Genomic DNA, 19,635 nt, shown 5'->3' on the forward strand with positions numbered 1-19,635 from the left:
GTCACTGAACTGTGCATGTAGAAATTTTTGAAATACTGTATCTTTGGCTATGTATATTTTCACCAAAAAAAAAAAGGTCGAGAAGGCAGAGGGTTGACATGTTGTGGGGTTGTTAACCAATGTCACAAAACAATATGTGTACTAGTGTGTCATGCGAAACTATTTGTTCTGTAAGCCTTCACCTGAAGTACAATAAAAAATAAATAAATAAAGGGAAGAAAAAGATTCCTGGCCTCACCTGAGTTAGGGCTGAGGTCTGAGAATCTGAGTCTTACAAGCTTCCCCTCCCAGATCCATACGGTCACCAGTCACCGTGTCTGGGACTAACTTTCTCATACCTGGCCCTCCTCCCCACACCTCTGCCACCATAGCAGACACCAAGTTGGCTGCCAGCCGCCAGCCCCGCCCCCTTCAATCACAGCTCCCTGCCTGATCATTCATGCGTTCAGCCAGCACTTACTGAGCACCGACTGTGTGCCAGGCACTGTTCTAGGCCCTGGAAGCCTAGTATCTGCCCTCAGGGAGCTGGTATTTAGATGGGGAGAACCACTGTAAACAGGCTGTGATTACTTCTAGGAGGGAAATAGAGGATGATGTGGTGGGAGGAGCCACCTTCCCCAACGGGGTGGTCAGGGTAGGCTGCTCTCAGGAGAGGACATTTGAACTGTGGCCTAAAGGATAAGATGGAGTTGGCTATGCAGGAAGCAGGAATGTTCTAGGTTGAGGACTCTCTTCAATGCACACCTGACGATATCACTGCCTGTTCAAACCCCGCACAGGCTCCCCGTGGCCTAAACTATAAAGCCTGGCATTCAGAGCCCTCCCTGCAAGCCCCAAACCCACTGCAGCCTCCTTCTGTGCCAACCTCACACCTTATCCTCAAGCCAAGCTGAAGGACTGGCCATTCCCCACACTCTGCAGGCTGCTTCCTGCCTCCGGGCCTTTGCACATGCTGTGTCTTCTTCCTGAAATGCCTTTTCTGCTTTGTCCACCTGTCAAACTCATCCTTCAAGATTCATTTTAACTGTCTTTTCCATGAAGATTTTCTGGGCATCTCCACATGTACACATACATGCACACTGATATGCGTGTGCACACACACACACACACACACAGAGATAGAAGTGACCCTCCACACACACACACAGTCCTGTTCTGTCTCACCACCTGTAACAGAATAGCTGTACTTATTTATCTGTGTGTCTGACTCTCTCCATAGACTGGGAGATTCTCGTGGGCAGATCTTTATGAATAAGGGCTGTTGTTGCTAGCTGTCTTCGAGCTGGCCCCTGACTCATTGCAACCTCATGCACAACAGGATTGGACTGTTGTGATCCATTGGGTTTTCACTGGCTGATTTTCACAAGTAGATCACCAGGCCTTTCTTCCTAGACTATCTTAGTCTGGAACCTCTGCTGAAATCTGTTTAGTATCACAGCAACACACAAGCCTCCACTGACAGACGAGAGGTGGCTGCACATGAGGTGTGTTGGCCAGGGATTGAACCGAGATTTCCTGTGTGAAAAGCTAGAATTCTACCACTGTGCCCCCACCGCCCCCATGAATAAGGGCAGAGCTGCCTCAATTCATCTCAAAGTCCCCAGTGCCTGGCACAGGGCTGGGCCAAGCAGAAGCTACATCAATGCTGGTGGGGGTTTTCAACTGAGCTGATCCCACCATCATCTGCTCCAGGCAGAGACAGAACCCCATGAAACCAGATGCAACCCAGCCAGGCAGCTCCCAGGCCCACCATGGAACTGAATTCCTCTGTGACAGGGAGCACCAGGAAGTTTGCTGCAATCCCCTCCACCAAATCCTGTTCTGGAAAACTCAGAGCTCGAGAGACGCTCCATTTGGAAAGACAGCAGGTCATTTCAGAGCATTATCTTCTTTGGCGATCGTATCTTTTTATCATAACAGCCAAAACCAGCTTAATTTGTAAAATTCTGCAAACGTGAGAGACAGCCTGAAATCCGGAGAAATGGTGATGCCCATAAATTGCTTCACAGACTCAGAGGCACTGGATGGAGACAGAAGGAGCCTACGGGCTGGGGAGTTAGGGAACATACGCCTCAGTTTTGAGGTGTCTCCTCCCATCTCAGGGAACCCCAAGGGGACTCAGGCCTGACTGGAGGCTGGGCTCGGGGCTGGGAGCTCAGAGTCATGGGGGCCCTGTTGACACGCTGCAATCTCACCTCCTCCTCCCAGAAGTCCCCCAGGATGCCCAGCAAAGACCTGCCCTTGCTCCTTGGCACTAAGGCTGCTATGAGCTTACAGGCCCAACAAGCTGGCACAAGAGGCATCACTGGGAGAGGGCTTTGCACTTTGTCAGCAAATACTTGTCGAACCTGTTGTTGAACGGAATGACAGCAATCCTCACTGTAATTACAGGAGCCAGGATGATGAGCATCTCGGGGACCGTGAGCTTATACTATCCCTCATCCCTTCCTTCAATCAACATTTGTTGAACTCCTCCTGTGGCCAAGTGTGGGCGACCCAAGATAAACAAGAGCTGGTCCTGTTCTCAAGGTGCTTTCAGACCAATCGGGGAGATGACAAGGGAAGGAATGGTGACACCTCGTGTGATGCACGTCGGAAGGACAGCACAACAGCCTTCGTTTTGTAAATCCCTGACTATTTACAAAGTTCATCTAGTCCTTATCAGTTAAAGGCAGAAACTTGAAAGCAGGCTGCCTGGGTTCCTCTTCATGCCTAACACACTTAGCTAAGTGGCATTGGGCAGGTTGCTAGGCCTCAGTTTCCTCATCTGTAAAATGGGGATAATATCAATATCATGCCTCCTAGGGCTGTTGGAAGGATTAACCAGTTGCTGTGGAGTCAATTCTGATGCATGACAACCCCATGTGTGTCAGAGTAGAACTGTGCTCCATAGGGGTTTCGATGGTTGATTTTTCAGAAGCAGATCACCAGGCCTTTCTTCTGAGGTGCCGCTGGGTGGACTTGAATCTCAGCCGAGCTTGTTAACCAATTGCACCACCCAGGATTACATGAGTTAAAAAAAAAAAAACCCACGGCCATCAAGTCGGTTCTGTCTCATAGCAACCCTATAGGTCAGAGCAAAACTGTCCCATAGGGTTTCCAAGGAGCAGCTGGCTGGTGGTTTCAAATGACCTTTTGGTTAGCAGCCATAGCTCTTAACCACTGTGCCACCAGAATTCATGCCAGGGCATTACCTGGCACTTATTATTGTTACAATTCTGTGTTGTCAGCATTCATACATCCATTTGGCAGAGAGGCAACAGAGGCTCTGAGTGCTCGAGTGCCTCGCCCCAGGCTCCTTAGCTGAGCCAGGACGCAAACCTAGGTGGGGGAGCCCAGAGCTTGGCGACGGCCATGGCACTCTACCTCTCACCAGTTGGCATTCTCACATGCTCGGCTAATACCCATATGGCTACAACATGTCAAGGCCAGGTTAATCCGAGCAATGAAAATAAAATAATCTTTAATAAGAGTACTAATCACCAGGCCTCGGGGAGCCTGGAGACCTGGAGGCTGGGCCGGGAATGAATGGCTGAGACAGATGGAGCAGCTCTGAGCTGGGGCCCGGCCCTGCCCATCGACCCAGGGCGCTTCCGGAGTCTGTGGGCACCCGGGTGCCGGGCCGAGAGCCAGGAGGGGCTCCTGCCCCTGCCGAGGGCACCTTGCCCAGACCGCCTGTCAGGCTGGCAGCTGCCTGTGGCCCCGGCCACCTCTCTCCTCTCCCCAGCAATGAGCTTGAGATTTGACAAATAAGGTGTCGCCGGTGGACGACCAAAGGAAATTAATTCTAAATCAGATTTTAAACACAGTCAGGAAGGCAAAAGAGCTCATCGTTCATGCTCCCCCTCCGAAATGAGACTCTGATATTTATAGAAAGATGATTAGGGCCGCGGAGGGTGATTTATATTCTGCGTCCAGGTGACAGGGAGGACAGCAACTGGGACTTCAGACTCTTGGCTGCTGCTCCACTGGGTGACACTTCAAGGGGTCCTTCCTGTTTGTGGAGTGGGGTTGGGGTGGGTAGTGCATCCAGGTTGGGGTCACTGGGTCAGGAACTGTGTAGTGGGCGGAGCTGGGAGATATGAGATCCGACCAACCACTCCTAGCTGTGTGTCCTCGGGTGAGTCACTCCACCTTTCTGGGCGTCCATATCCCTGCTGGTAAGCTGGTGATGCAAATGGTTAAGCCCTCGACTACTGTCTGAAAGGCTGGTGGTTTGAACCTACCCACAGGCACTTCAGGCCTGACAATCTGCTTCCAAAGGTCACAGCCTTGAAAACCCTACGGGGCAGTTCTACTCTGCACACATGGGGTTACTATGTGTTGGAATGGACTAGACGGCAACTAACAAGAAGAAACTGGACTGGTTCCGCCTGGGCCTGACGTGCTTCCATGGGTCTCCGAGTCCAGTCTCAGCAAGGCCTCCAAAGAGCCACGTGACCTGGGTAGCATCTTCTCCTCCTGGGCCTTATTTTCTTCATATGTAAAACCAAGTGCCACCTGGCCACCTTCTGAAGGAAGCTTCGAGGGCAAAACTAGTGAGGTGGGCAACTGGAGGCTGGGAGGGTGCTGTCACTGTGCCCCAGCCCCTGCCGCAGCCTTAGGCTCCACACGCCTTCTCCCATCTCTAGAGGGGAGGGGGTTCAGGGCTGGGTAAGAGGGAGCCCCTCTTCTGCCCTTCCTCTTGACTGTTTGCTTAGAGAGAATTGCTATGCAGCCCAGGGACCTCAGGAGGTGCCCATAAGACCTGCTCAAAGTTGGGTGGGGGCAAGGTGTTCCCAGGGGACCAGGGCAGCACAGCTGTGAGAGGACCCTCAAGGAGCCCAGGAAAGGCCCCTCCACTCCGTCCCCAGCTCCTGCCTGGCCCCTACTCTCCCCACTCCCCGGCTGTCCACCAAGGAGGACTAGGGCCTCCAGAGGGCGGGGATGGGGGTTGCTGAGAGGGCTCTTGGGCCGAGGTCCCCTGCATGAAGGACGTTCTTTCCGAATGAGGTTTCACAGACGGTCCCAGAGGCCCGCCACTAGGGCTGAGAAGAGTCTCTCCTCATGCGACTTAAAACTGGCACCTCGTCCCCAGACCGCATGCCTGCATGCACTAGGAATTAGTATTTTTTATAGAACATGTAATTATCTTACAACTGACATAATTATGCTGTATTGTGATTTAAATCTTAAATGCAAAATATGCCGCAATTTCCTAACCCTCCTTTGGCATTTATTATTTTTTATTAAGGCACCAACAGTGCTAGGAAACGGGAGTGGTCTTGGCCTCTCCCAGCCCCGGAGTCAGGAGGACAAGTCTCCTTCCTGCGTACAAGTGTGTTCTGTGCAAACAACTGGCTTATGTGTGCCAGCCGGCTATATCCAGAGTTGGGGCAGCAGGGCTGACCTTGAGCAGGTCTGCACTGGCCAGTCAGCCCATTTGTGACGGCTTATGCTGTACCAGTTATAAACTGTTCAAATGTCATCCTGGGAGAAGGAAAGCTGCACTCTGAAGAGGGCTTTGTGGACAGAGGAAGCAGTTCAGGGCTTTGGAGTCAGACAACCTGGGGTTGAATCCCTACTCTGCTACTTAGTAGTTGAGGGGCCTCACTTTTTCTTGTCGGTAACATGGGGATATAATGTAAAATTGGTACTTAGCATTATAGATTGAATTGTATCCCTAAAAAGATATGTTGAAGTCCTAAGCCCTGGTACCTGTGAACATCACCCTGTTTGGAAATTGGTTTTTGAAGCTGTTACCGGTTAACAGGAGGTCACACTGCAGTAGGGTGGGTCTTAATCCCATCTGCGTGGTGTTTTATAAAAGAGAACAGACACAGAGAGATAGACAGAAGAAGGACGGCCGTGTGACTAGAGGCAAATGCAAGTCAAGGAATGCCAAGGGTTGCCAGGAGCTGCCAGAAGCTAGGAGAGAGGCATGAAACAGTCCCTCTCTCAGAGCTCTCAGAAGGAAGCAACACAGCTGATGCCCTGATTTGGATGTCTAGCCTCCAAAACTATGAGACAATAAATTTCAGTTCTTATAAGCCACCCAGCTTGTGGTATTTTGTACAACAGTCCTAGGATGCTAAGACACCTTAGAGGACTTCCCTCCATGAAGGCAAGGACTCCCCAGTGGCTGGGACACAGCTGATACTACACTGAATGAGCATTTGAGCACTTACATAACATGTAAGGAGTGTTTATCAGAGTGCCCGGCACATGGCAAATATTCAAAAAATTGTTGTCAATGTACTTATTATCCCCATCAGAATAAGGGGACATCGGGATGCACTTCTAGAAGGGAAAGCAGCCAGGGGTAGGCCAGGCATAGGTTAAAAGTCTAGATCCGGCTCAGAGCAAGACAGATCTGACTTCAGGTCCCAGCCCCACCTCTTACCAGCAGTGATACCTAAGCCCCACTTTCCCCATCTGTAAAATGGAATGTAAGTTATAATAGCAACAGGAATGCTTGTTATTATTATTACCCAGCGGGAAGTTGAGAAGGACAGGGATTTCCGTCAGGAGAAGCACCAGGAGAGGCTGGTGGCTTGGGGAGCCTAGCAAACTAGGCCATAGAGGGTAGAACGCATCCAGAAACAAAAAGTCACACAAGGTGTTTAGGGCCCAGGAGAAGCGAAGACTCGCAGCAGCTGGGGATGTGAAGAAAGATTTCTTAAGGAAACCAGAGAGCCCCAGGGAGAGGCTGGGAAGGGCCTGGTGGCTGGACGGAAGGTCTTGGTTCTAGGGCTCTTTGGACTGGACACCTTCTAAGCTGGACTGAGCTGGACTCTACAACTACCTTGTATAACCTGGTGCTGTCGAGTCGATTCCAACTCATGGTAACCTCATGTGTGGCAAAGTAGAACTGCTCCATAGGGCTCTCCATGGCTGTAATCTTATGGAAGGAGATCACCAGGCCTTTCTTCCCTGGCACCAGATGGATTCAAACTGCCAGTCTTTCAGTTAGTCACCAGGCACAAACCGCTGGACCTCTCCCAAGTGTGTCACTTGTAATTGTTAGCCTACATATGCACACACACATAACTCCATTCGTGCACACACATAAACACATATGCAAACGTGCATGTTCACACACATGCACAAGTGCACGCGTGTATGTGCACACACGCATACACGCATGCACACACGCACACACCCTGTCCCCAGTTCTGACATGGGCAACCCAGCAGTACACCCCAGCTACAGGTGCCATGCTATGTCATGGGCCAGTGCTCTCTGCTATCCTCCTTCACAAGGCTGTCCTCTCCCACAGACCCCTGGGTAAGTTCCCCCTGAACCCGCTGCTGGTGTCCCAGTGACACACCAGCCAACCTAGACTGTGCTCTCTGTGGGCACCTTCCCACAGACCTCCACAACACCCCCCTTCTGCACTCACTCACCAGGGCCCCACAGTCTAGAAGCTGAGTGGTTAAGGGCATGGACTCTGCAGCCAGACTTCTGGGTTCAAATCACAGCTGTGCCAATTCCTAGCTGTGTGACCTTGGGCAATCACTTCACCGCTCTGTGCCTCAGCTTCCTCATCTATAAAACCAGGATAATAAGAGTTCCTACGTCACATGGTAGTTATGGGGATTAAATGAATTAATACACGAAAAGTGATTAGAACAACGCCTGGCATAAGTTAGCTAGCAGTATTGATCCCTAACACAAGTGTGTACCCAGTAGTGGACCCAGTCTCACAGATGCCCTTAGCTGTACCCTCCACGATGCCCACTGAGTTGACCACCCGGCTGTAGTCTGTTTCCTGCCTGCCCGACGCACACACCGGTGTCCTGGAGTTGTGCTGAGTTTACCCATCTTCCCAGAGCTGTGTGCACCATGCTGATGCCTGCTGGTTATGACGTCCCTCCCCACGCCCCCAGCAGCCTCTCCCAGCCAGAGCGCCCTGCTGCCCCACCCAAGCTGTGGCGCGCTCACCCACACAGGCATCCCGCCGCTCCTCGTAACCGGCACTGCACACGCACTTGCCAATGGGCACCAGCCACTCGCCCTCGGCGCTGCAGTACATCTTGGGTGTGTCCCGCTCCTCTGAATGCCGCACGCACTGGCCCCGCACCTCCACCAGTGAAGACGAGTCGGCCCCGGTCACTGCCTCCGAGAAGGCTGCCAGGTTGCGCACCATGGCCGGGCACTTCTTGTAGTAGATACGAAGGGAGAGGATGGCGAGGCAGGCGCCGATGTCCTGGAAGGCTAGGTAGAAGCCGCGCTTGCTGAGAGGGCCCACACCGCGCACCTCGGTGTTGAGCTTGAGGCGCCGCACGCCCAGGTCAGCGCCTGTGAAGCTCTCATCAGCCGCGATGGTGTCGATTTTGAGGAACTGGCTTTCTTGTGTGCTGGCACCCAGGTCACGGTCTGACTCCAGGTAGTACAGGTTGAAGGTCTCTTTGCAGGTGCCCAGCACACCGGGCATGCTGTTACAGTCGCGCAGGGTGAACTTGATCTCGGCGTACACACGCCGGGCGCCGTCGCGGGGCACCCAGCTGGTGCGCAGCCAATTGTTCTGGTTGGGGCTCATGACGTTGCACACCTGGTAGGTGTGGATGGGCCGAAAGGACTCGTCCACCTCGTTGATGGAGTCCCACTGTGGGCAGAGAGAACACCGCCAGAGGGCAGGGTCAGCATCCCTCACTTTAGCCAGACACCCTTGCCACATGCCAGGCATTGTGCTAGAGGCATGCTGGGAAAAAAGACTAGCATGTTCTCTGTCCTCAAGGAGCTGACCTTCTGGTGGATTGTCATAGCTGCCAGATGCCAGGCACTAAACAGGTGTGGTCTCAGAGGGTACCACATCCTCTGGGGAAGTGGACTCCTGAGGTCTCTGAGGAGGAACTGGGGGGCAGGAGGAGGGAACGGGCTGAGGTCTCTATCCTGGCTTCCACCAGGGCAGCAACACCTTGATCCATTTCCTCTGTTGGGTATCTATGTGCAACTGTGCTTGAAGTAAGGCTCCTATTTTGCTTTAAAAAGGGGAGCGTTGTAGACCATGCCCTGTGGCGCTCTGCAAATCTATGGGGGTCAAGCGGGGACCACAGGTATCTCAAGTCTCTTCCTGCCCTGCATAAGCCCCTCTGCCTGACCTCTCTTGGCCAGCTGACTGGTCTCAACCCTCAGTGCCCACATCTGTAAAATGGGGCTCAAAGAGGCCCCACTCAGTGACGTCTGAGAAGATGAAATGAAAAAATGCCTGCAAAGTGCCTAGCTCAGGCTGGCATGGGGATGCACCCCACAAATAGGGTGGATACAGCGCTGAGCTGCCAGCATCTTCCCAGCCCACCTGCCTCCAGGGGCCACTGGGGAAGAAGTCCTGCTTCCAAAAGGGCTCCAGGGCACTCCAGGCTCACCTGAAAGAGGTTATGCATCCTGCTTCCCCACCCCAAGGACCCCTGCCCTGCGCCCCACTCTGCAGCAGGGGTCTCTGGGTAATACTGCGTCACATCTGGGGTTAAAGTCATTGTCACAATTAATGGAGCACCAAAGAGCCGACCAGCTGCTCCCTGTCTGTTTCCTGCCAGGGCTCCAGATAAATTAATCAGCTCATCTGAGTCGGCTCCAGCCGCCCGACCAGTGCCAGTGCCCTGGCCCAGTCCTGCCAGACCAGGAGCTGCTGCCGACGTGGACAGTGGCAGGGATGCCCAGAGGCTGGGTACAGTGTAGAATCAGCCCTGTTCTCCACCTAGGACACCCCCACCAATGCTGGCTGCCACTGCCACCCCACCTGCCTCTCTAGTCTGGGAAACTGATCCTAGGATACCCCTCCTCGAACCCCACCTTCACTCTGCAACTCTGTCCTCTTCCAGGAACAAAATGCAGCCAACCAGCTGTGCGGTCCTGGGTACATCACACCTTGCTTCTGAGCCTCAGGCTTCTCATCTGTAAAATGGGGTAGCGAGTGCCTGCCTTTCCCATCTACCCAGGGGGTGGTGAGGCTCAAGGGAGACAATGGAAATAAATGTGCCCCCTCACCTCAGACATCAAATGGATTTCAACTCATAGCAACCCAATGGGTGTCAGAGTAGTACTGTGCTCCATAGGGTTTTCAGTGGCTGATTTTTCAGAAATAGATTGCCAAGCCTTTCTTCTGAGGTGTCTCTGGGTGGATTCAAACCTCCAACCTTTTGGTTAGCGGCTGAATGCATTAACTGTTTGCACCACCCAAGGCAGTGCTGAAAACAAAAACCAAACCCGTTGCTATCAGTCACAAAAGTATAAATATTGTATGAGACCACTATTATAAGAACTCATGTCGACCCTCTAGGACAGAGTAGAACTGCCCCCATAGGGTTTCCAAGGAGCAGCTAGTTGATTTGAACTACCGATCTTTTGGTTAGCAGCTGAGCTCTTAACTACTACACCACCAGGGCCCCAAGGCAGTGCTACTAAAACCAAACCAAACCCATTGCCATCGAGTTGATTCCAACTCATAGCGACCCCATAGGACAGAGTAGAACTGCCCCATAGGGATTCCACGGAGCAGCTGATGGTTTCAAACTGCCGACCTTTTGGTTAGAAGCTGAGCTCTTAACCCCTGTGCCATCAAGGCCCCAAGGCAGTGCTAATAGCTATTAATTCACCATAGGAGGCAGAGCACATCCCCGTGGCAGAGGTCAAGGTGGGGGGGTTACCTGGGAGCAGAGGGAGGGACATGCCTGCTAAGAACACGAGTTCTGGGCCAGACTTCCTGCCCCCTTAACCTCTCAGAGCTTCCTGTTTCTCATCAGTAAATCACCAGGCCATTTTCACACATCATCCCATTGTCAACAACTGCATGGAACATCCATTATCATCCCCAGGGCATGAAAGAGGAGGTCAAGGCGAGGTAGGTGACTTACCCAAGTCACACTGATTATAGGAAGCAGAGCACTGTCATCTGGACCCAACGTCCTTGCCCTTTAGGCTGTGCCACCTACTAGAGACAGCGCTGGATGACTCTTGAACCCAGGCTGTGTAACAGATCCCAGAATCTGAGGGGCGGTCAGAACATCTCCAAGGGTCCCCCACCCAGCTGGGCAGGAAAATCACCTGGGAAGCTTATTAAACAAAAGGTTCCCAGGCTTCTCCCAGGCCTCCAGAGTGGGAGCATCCGTAAGATTCACCTGCTAACTGGGCACAGGTTCAAGGTCTAGGGTTTGGGAGCCAGGGATCTTGTCTAGCTGTCTCTGCTGTCTGGGCAAGTCCAGTCTCTTAGATTACCAGACTGGTCATCCAAAACACACATCTGGTCATGTTCCTCACCTGCTTTATGCTCTATGAATCTCCCATAAAGACGGGAGGTGTCCCTGGTTCACCAGGCAATGCAGGGGTGCCTCCCACCCCTCACAATGAGGACACAGACAGGCCTGACTACCTGCATTTCACAATGGGATATAAGGGATTCATCATGGGCTCTGGGCCCAGACAGATCTGAGTGCAAGCCCCAACTCGCCATCACTTGGAATCTGTCTGATGGTGGGCAAGTTATTTCTCACTGCCTAAGCCTTGGCTTCCCCATCTGTGAAATGGGGTGGCTGCACCCGCCCTGCCGGATGGGCTGTGGGGATTAAATGCGACGATGTCTGTGAATTGTTAAGAGCCATGTGAATAGAAGCTGTTATTCTTTGTTCTAACTCCCAAACGATAAGAGAGAACTCTGAGCCATGCTTTGCAGTGCCACGTAAACCAAGGAGCCTAGGGGTACCAGTGTGGTCGTCCAAAACACACGTCTGGGAATGTAAAATGGTACAACCACCGTGGCAAATGATACGCGGCGATTCCTTGGAAAGCTAGAAATAGAAATACCATACGATCCGGCAATCCCACTCCCAGGAATACACTCTAAAGAAATAAGAGCCATTACACGAATAGACATACGCACACCCATCTTCATTGCAGCACTGTTCACAATAGAAAAAAGATGGAAACAACCTAAATGCCCTCAACAGATGGATGAATAAACCAAGTATGGTACATACACACAATGGAATACTATGCAACCATAAAGAACAATGATGAATCCCTGAAACATCTCACAACATAGATGAATCTGGAGGGCATTATGCTGAGTGAAATAAGTCAGTCACAAAAGTACCAATATTGTATGAGACCACTATTATAAGAACTCAAGAAAAGACTTACATACAGAAGAAAGCATTCTTAGATGGTTACAAGGGTGGGGAGGAAGAAGGAAGGGAAATCACTAACTGCATAGTAGACAAGCGTTAACTTTGGGGAAGGGAAAGACAACACACGATAAGTCAGAAGCAACTTGAAGTCAGAACAACTTGACCAAAGCAAAAGCATAGAAGTTTCCTAGACACATCCAAACATTCTGAAGAACCAAGTAGCTGGGGCTGGGGGCTGGGGACCACAGTCTCAGGGCACATCTAGGTCAACTGGCATAACATAGTTCATAAAGAAAACGTTTTACATCCCACTTTGGTAAGTAGCATCTGGGGTCTTAAAAGCTTGTGAGTGGCCATCTAAGATACATCTATTGGTCCCATCCCACTCAGAGCAAAGGAGAATGAAGAGAACCAAAGAAACAAGGAAAACATTAGCCCAAAGGACCAAAGGACCACAGGAACCAGAGACTCTACCAGCCTGAGCCCAGAAGAACTAGATGGCGCCTGGCTACCACCAATGACCACTCTGACAGGGATCACAATAGAGTGTCCTGGACACAGCGGGAGAAAAATGTAGAACAGAATTCAAATTCATGAATAAAAGACCAGACTTACTGGTCTGACAGAGACTGGAGGAACCCCTGAAACTATGGCCCCTGGATGCTCTGTTAACCTAGAACTGAAACCATTCCTGAAGCCCACTCTTCAGCCAAGGATTAGACAGACCTATAAAACAAAAAATAACACACGTGAAGAACGTGCTTCTTAGTTCAATCAAATATATGAGACAAAATGGGCAGCTCCTGTCCAAAAGCAAGATGAGAAGGGAGGAAGGGACAGGAACTGGACGAACGGACACGGGGAACCTGAGGTGGAAAGAGGGAGTGTGCTGTCACACTGAGGAGACTACAGCCAATGTCACAAAACAATGTGTGTATTAATTTTTAAATGAGAAATTAACTTGAGCTGTAAACTTTCATCTAAAACACAATTATATATATGTATATAACAGAATAAAAAACAAACATACAAAACAGAACACACGTCTGGTTGTGTTCCTCACCTCCTTAACACCTTACAACTCCTCCTTACCCTAAAGATCAAGCCCTGAGCTCTGGGCGGGAGAGAGGGGCAGACACCCTAGTGCCAACCTGGGCCAGGCCTGCTCCTTCCTAGCTGCAGGATCTCAGGGGAAATGCCAACCCAGCCAACATCCAGGCAAGTCATGGGACCTCACCATGGGATCAGGGTCCCGAGACGTGAGTCTCCATCAGAGGCCAGCCCCCTGCCATAGGCAAAGCCAGTTTACTCTTGGGGTTTGGATGAGAGTAGGGAGGAGTCGGGCCACGCAGCCTTGCTGCTGGACACCCAGGGGTTAACAATGGCCATGCCCAGAAGGGTGGGAGGGGGCATCTCCTGTGATCACATGACCACAGTGACCTGATGGGCTGAGCTCAGGGCCACCATGGAGGCCGAAATAGGCTTGAGAGCTGGACCACAGTGGGGGCTGGCAGTGCCACCCAGCTGGTTGACAGGGAAGAGAGGAACAAACAGAGGTTCCAGGGGTCCAGGCAGCTCCTGGTGAGGGAGGAGCAGCCATGAGGGAGGGGACCAATCCTGAAGGGGGCAAGGCCAGGCCAGGGCCCCTCCTGCCCTGTCTCAACAATTCCACATCCCAGGCCGTCCTGGACTCAGCCTTGGCACGTTGTGAACCATAGGCCCAGGGCCGAGAAACGAAGGTCCTCGAATCTGGGGCACCCGGGTTCTGCAGCCCAAGAGCCTAGGATGCAAGGCTCTGACTCTAGGGTTCTCTCTGCTCAGAGGGAAGACGTTGCCCGGGGCCCAGGGCACTGGGCCACTGCCCATCACTCACCCCGTGAGCCGGATACGTGAGCCAGCCCCAGTCCCCGTAGATGGTCGACGTGTCCAGCAAGTTCACTGCAAAACAGGAAACAAGAGCATATCAGACCCCCATGGCCCCTTCTCTGCTCCTCTAAGGCAGCCCGACCGGCCACACTGACCCACTCTCAGCCCCCAACACACGGACTCCTCTGCCTGGGGTGCCCTTCCACACTTCTCCTCTCCTTCAAGGCCCAGTTCAAGTTTTCTATCTTCCATGAAGCCTTCTTCCACCTCGGCCAAGAGCAATCTTCTACAGACCCAGAATGCAGCCTGCCCCAAGCAGGCTGGTGGTGCAGTAGGGGGCAAAGAGATGAGCTCCAAAGTCCGGGAGGCCTGGGCCAGAGACCCTGAGCTGTGTGGCCCTGGGCAAGACCCTTCATCTCCCTGGGCCTCAGTTCCCTCCTCTGTACAATGGGGGTGATAATAGTTCCTGTCTCACAGGGTTGTGGTAAGGATGACCTGACCCTTGCTCACTTAATGTGACGAGCTGCATTCGATAATGTTTGTACTGTGAAGTCATGTCTCCCCCGCACCCCTAGGGCTGGCCCTGGCTTTAGAACCATCAGTGCCCCAGGACAGTGCCTGGCATCTAACAGGCTCTCGGTGCACACTTGGTGTGGAGTGACTGGAGGGGTAAGCACCGCCTTTAGTGAGCATCTACTATGTGCTAAGCTCTGCAGTGGGAGCTTCAGATGCCTCGTCTGCTGCCCTCACGATAACCTGAGAGGTGGTAATTACGGTCTCTATTTCACAGATGTATAGAACTGAGCCTCAGAGCACTTCAGCAAGATGTCTGGAGCCCCACAGTTCTAGCTGGCAGAGCTGGCATTCAGGGCACCTGGAACCACAGACAAGATCACCATCCCAGAGAGCCTGAGCCCAAGAAGCAGAACCTGCGAGCGGTCACCACGGTGGGGGCGGGGGTGGGGGTGAGGGTGGAGGGATGGAAGGAGCCCTGCTCCCAAAGGCAAATCTATGCTACAAGCACTCTTGGGCAACTGTCCAGGGTTCTTAACCAGGCCCATCGGGAACTCTGAACAGCCTCACCAACACAGGAGAGACGAGGCCACCTTTGAGGCCAGACACCCGTGGGCTCTTATGTCACCAATTGCTACTTATTAGCAGGTGACCGTGGGTGGGTGACTTCACCTCCTTGAACCTCAATTTTCTCATCTGTAAACAGGGATAATAATCCATAAAGGTTGGGTGAGGATTGGAGTCCCGGGGTGGTGCAAATTGTTAACTTGCTCAGCTGATAACCAAAAAGTTAGCCATTCAAGTCCACTCAGAGGGGTCTCGGAGGAAAGGCCTGGTGATCTACTTCCAAAAATTCAGCCACTGAAAACTCTATGGAGCACGTTTTTACTCTGACACACATGGGGTTGCCATGAGTCGGAGCTGACTGGATGGCAGCTGGTTTTGGGTTAAACCATCTGCATAGCAGGGAGGACAATGCCTGGCCCACGACTGGTCCTTAAAATGCTAACCCCCTTTCTCTAAGTTCCACCCCTCCTGCCTCTCTCTCTCCTTATACCCACCCACTCACCAATGGTGTATAAAAGTGCACCGGACTGATAAGAAAGCAGGGCTCAAATCCTAGCTCTGTCGCTAACTTCTGTGTGTCATTGGGTAAGTCTCTTTACCTCCCTGGGCCTCTGCTTCCTTAGGATCTATCTGGTGATATTTCTATAACAGGGCTTTTGGCTCCAGAGGCCCACAGCTTTCCATTTTACTGTCTCTTCCATGCACCTCCTCTCCCAGCCATGGCCTTCCAACGACCCTGATCAGCTGGCTTGGGCAGGTCACAGAGGGTTAAAGCCGGGCCCTCCCGGAACTTTCCTCCTGCCTGAGATTTGCACAGCTCTAAGCCTGCCCCTCAGAGATGGAGACAAGTGTCCTCAGGAAATGTTGGAGTGAGGATGCTCTTATTTGCTGATTTTCTTCCTCCTCTCACCTCCCCACCTCCCCATTGTCAGGGACCCTGGAGGCCGCTGGAGAGGAGGCTGGCAGAGCCAGGGAGGAGGTCTCTCCACTCCTCCCTGGGACCCCAGGGGCCAGGTGGGATCAGGGGAGGAACAAACGTCCGTCTGCAGAAGGATGTCCCCCTCCCCGCGCAGGCCCCATGCCAGGGGCGCAGGCAGAGAGGAGCAGCCTTCCCGCCTCCTCCCTCCCTCTCAGGCAGTGTAGAGAAAACTGGGTCAGGCAGCTCTCTCCTCCTGCTGGGTGGGGGAGGGGGAGGGGGCCGCACTGCAGTCTCCCCCAGACCAGCAGGACCTAGTCTGGGGAGTGGATGGGGACAAGAGACCCATGGGCTACCCCACCCTACCCCACCTCCTAGACTCGGACTCATGGCTGGAGGGCCCCTCCTCATGTCATGTCTGATGCTGCTCAGATCAACCCCTACCAAGCGGCAGCCCAAATGAATGTCCACCACTCAGAATTCTCCACCTCCAGCACCTGACTCCAGGGGCAGCCATCTGCAGACCCCACTTTCCATGCCCTTCTCCTCCCCTGGGAAGCCTCATCACATTTGCGCTGATTCCTGATCAGCCGGCCAGGGGGCTCAGATAATCCAAAGGTAAAGTCAAAAGTCGATCCTATCGGATTCAGGAAGGGCCACAGGATTCCAGGGTTGTTTGTTCCAGTTCCTTCCAGATCCTTCTCTGTCCCACCCTCCCCCCTCCTCCCTCTGTCCCCATCTCTATCTTCCCCACTGCATGTCCCCTTCCATGGAAGGGAATTCAGAGTGTCTCTCAAGGGAATCCCAAGCCCATACAGGCTTTGATCAGGGATACAGATAATTTTAGCATCAGGCCCACCCAGCCTTGGAAATTCAGACGCTTCTGGTCAAGGGCTGGGCTGTCTCTTGCATTGCCGGACTGCGTGACTTCTGTGAAGTCAGTTCCCCTCTCTGGGCCAGTCTCCCCACATGCAAAATGGGAGGCTGGACTCCAGGGTCTCTCAGGGCCCTTCAACAAAGCTAATCAGGTAACCTATCTGCGCCTCAGTTTCCTCATCAGCAAGATGTCCGTCAGCATCCCTCCTGGGCCTACTACCTGGGCTGTTGTGGGGCATCAGACGGGTCCCTCTCCTGCTCTGAGAAGAACAGATAATTCTCAAGCCACCCTGTTCGACTGTGGAAGGCATTATGCGATTTCTTTTTTTCTCCAGCACCGTCACCTTCCCCCGTTCCATTTCGCTGAGACTAATACTTAAATTGATTTACATTCCCCAAGGATGCAGCGCATGATGGTGAGGCTGGAGAATTCGAGGTGGCCAGGGGATGTCAGCCTGGATGTGGATGCCTCGGAGATGGCCCCAAAGTGCTGGAATAATCCACACCAGGGAGTGAGAGGGGCTGCGAGCCTGGCAGGGCTCGGGGGCATCTCTGTAGGTGCAGGGCCCTCCCCTGGCCTGTGATCGCTCTGCAGGGTCACTGCGAGGGACTTAGCATAGAGGCATTTGGCCAGGCTGGGGCACTGATGGACCCCACTGTCTGCAGGACCCCAGCTGGAAACAGGGCTCCCCTCTGAGCTCCAACAGTCACCCTGGCCAGTCCTGGCTCTGCGCCAGCACAGGAACTAGGCTAGAAGGGACTCCTGGCTGTCCCACATGGAGTCCACACGCCAGGTCTCTACCCCAGGGCCACCCGATGCGCGTGGGTAACCTTCCCCAGCTGTGAGTACCCAGCTGTGTTGATGGGACAGGGCATGGACCCTGGTCCTTGGACAATGCTTCCCTCTGCTATGGACAAAGACTTCCCCTCCAGCCTCTCCTCCCGGACCATGCCTCCTCCTCAACTGCTGCCCCTCCCCTGGACAAGTCATATCTCCCAGGCTGATGGACTGTCAAAGTCCCCTCCCCAGGAGGCTCTGGGGCTTGCCAGCCTTCAAGTCTGGAGGACACTGGCTCCTAGAGAAGAGTGGAGGCACGTGGCTGGGGGTGCACCGCCTGACTCTCAGGGACCCATATGATCTCCTCAGAATCCTGCGGGATGAAAATACCACCACCTTCCCCCACCCAGCCCCGGGAAAGTCTTCTCAGGGCACAGCCCTCTTGTGCCCCAAAGCTGACCCCTTCCCTACTCACCCAGTAGCTGCCCCCCACCACTGTCCGCAGGGTGAAGTGGGGTGAGGGGTTCTGCCCTTGGTCTCTCCTGGCCCCAAAAGTCCTCCCAGGAGCCTGCGCCTCATCACCATCCACCTGGTCACCCCTGCTTGGGCCACCCCGCAATGGTCCCTGCTCAATGCTGCGGCCTCAGCTGCATTGGAGACTGTGAGTCTATCCATGCCTGTGTGGGTTTACTTCATGCGTATGTGTCTGTGTGGGCAGGCATGTGGTTTGAGGTCTCCTGTCCATGGATGCATATATTTTCATGCGCACGTCTGTATATGTATACGCCATGCATGTGTGCACATGTGTACTGGCTATATGTCTGTGTATATGACTGTGGGTGCTGTGTGTGTATGAGCATGTGGTGGGGGGGGGGCTGTCGACACCTGTGAGTCTCCACAGGCCTGAGTCCATATGTGTGAATCCAATGAGTATGCCCATGTCCATGGCTCTCTCTCTGTGAGCTGTCTATGTGTAAGGGGTGGATCTGTGCATGTTTGATTCAGCTGGAGCATGGAAAAGGAGCAGTGGCTGGAGCCTCCTGGGGTCTAGAAGATCATTCATTCATTCATTCATCAGGATTAGGATTAGGCAGGTTGAAAGCCCAGCTCTGGACCCAGGAACGAACCCAGGATGGCCTCCTGTGCTGGCCTTGGAGTGTCTAAGGGGTGTGTATGTGTGTGTGTGTGTAGCTGTGAGGCCCTGGGTGTTGGGGGAGACTGATGGGTACCCCCTGCGAGCCCCTCTCCCACCAGAAGTCTCCTTCTAGTTCCTTTAGTCCTGACTGCCCACCCCCACCTCCACCCTATGCTCCCTGAGTGACTGGACTGGGCCAGCCTTGCCCTGGACAGGCCCCTGCCCTATGGCCCCTGCCCCGTTCAATCTCCCCATGGCTCGCCCCTCTTGGCACTGGCCTTCTGCCCACGGCCGCTCCCCTGCCCACCCACAGCTGCCTCTCCTCCTGCTGTCACTCCCCCTGCTGCTGTCCCTTCTTCTCTTCCAGCCCCCAGCCCCATCCTGAGACTCTCAGTCCTGGCCCTTGATCCCTGTTTCATCCCCCCCCCCCAGCCCCGTTCCTGTCCCCTGTTCTCCAGTCCCTGTCTCTCAATGCCATTCCTAGCCCCTTTTTTCTTCAGCCCTCTGAACCTCATCCCCCTTCTTTGTGTCCTCCTGTCCCCATACCTGCCCCTTGTCCCCCTACTCCTCCATACCACTTCTCTCATCTTCTCTCCTCCAATCTTGTCCCCTCATCTCCAGTGTCCGATCCTCAGTTCTCTGTCCCCAGCTCCATGTCTCTTAGTCCTGCCCTCTGTCCTACTCTTCTGCCCCGCAGTTCCCTGTGCCTCTGTCCTTCGTCCTCAAGCCCTCAAGTCCCTATCCAGCAGTCCTGTCCCCATCTCCATCGCTCTGTCCCTTGACCCTTGTTCTCTTCCAGGATGCTATCCCTGCCGCCCCAGAAGGAAGGGGGTCCCAGTCCTTCTGGCGCTCAGGGTCAAGGCAAAGGAAGTTAAGCCGC

At 53.4% G+C, this 19,635-nt stretch overlaps 1 protein-coding gene across 1 annotated transcript in view; it reads right to left on the reverse strand.

Annotated features, from left to right (window-relative positions):
• The window catches only part of EPHA8 (EPH receptor A8), a 45,790-nt gene that overhangs the window by 17,343 nt on the left and 8,812 nt on the right, over positions 1-19,635 (reverse strand). The window contains exons 4-8 of the mRNA XM_004377266.1: positions 18,096-18,219; positions 17,233-17,332; positions 15,786-15,875; positions 13,978-14,042; positions 7,924-8,587 (exon numbers count right to left, since the gene is read on the reverse strand). Coding sequence (XP_004377323.1) covers positions 7,924-8,587; positions 13,978-14,042; positions 15,786-15,875; positions 17,233-17,332; positions 18,096-18,219 — 1,043 coding nt within the window. The remainder of the gene's footprint in view (positions 1-7,923; positions 8,588-13,977; positions 14,043-15,785; positions 15,876-17,232; positions 17,333-18,095; positions 18,220-19,635) is intronic.

The sequence above is a fragment of the Trichechus manatus genome, unplaced genomic scaffold (assembly GCF_000243295.1).
Source record: "Trichechus manatus latirostris isolate Lorelei unplaced genomic scaffold, TriManLat1.0 scaffold00048, whole genome shotgun sequence".
NCBI lineage: Eukaryota > Metazoa > Chordata > Mammalia > Sirenia > Trichechidae > Trichechus > Trichechus manatus.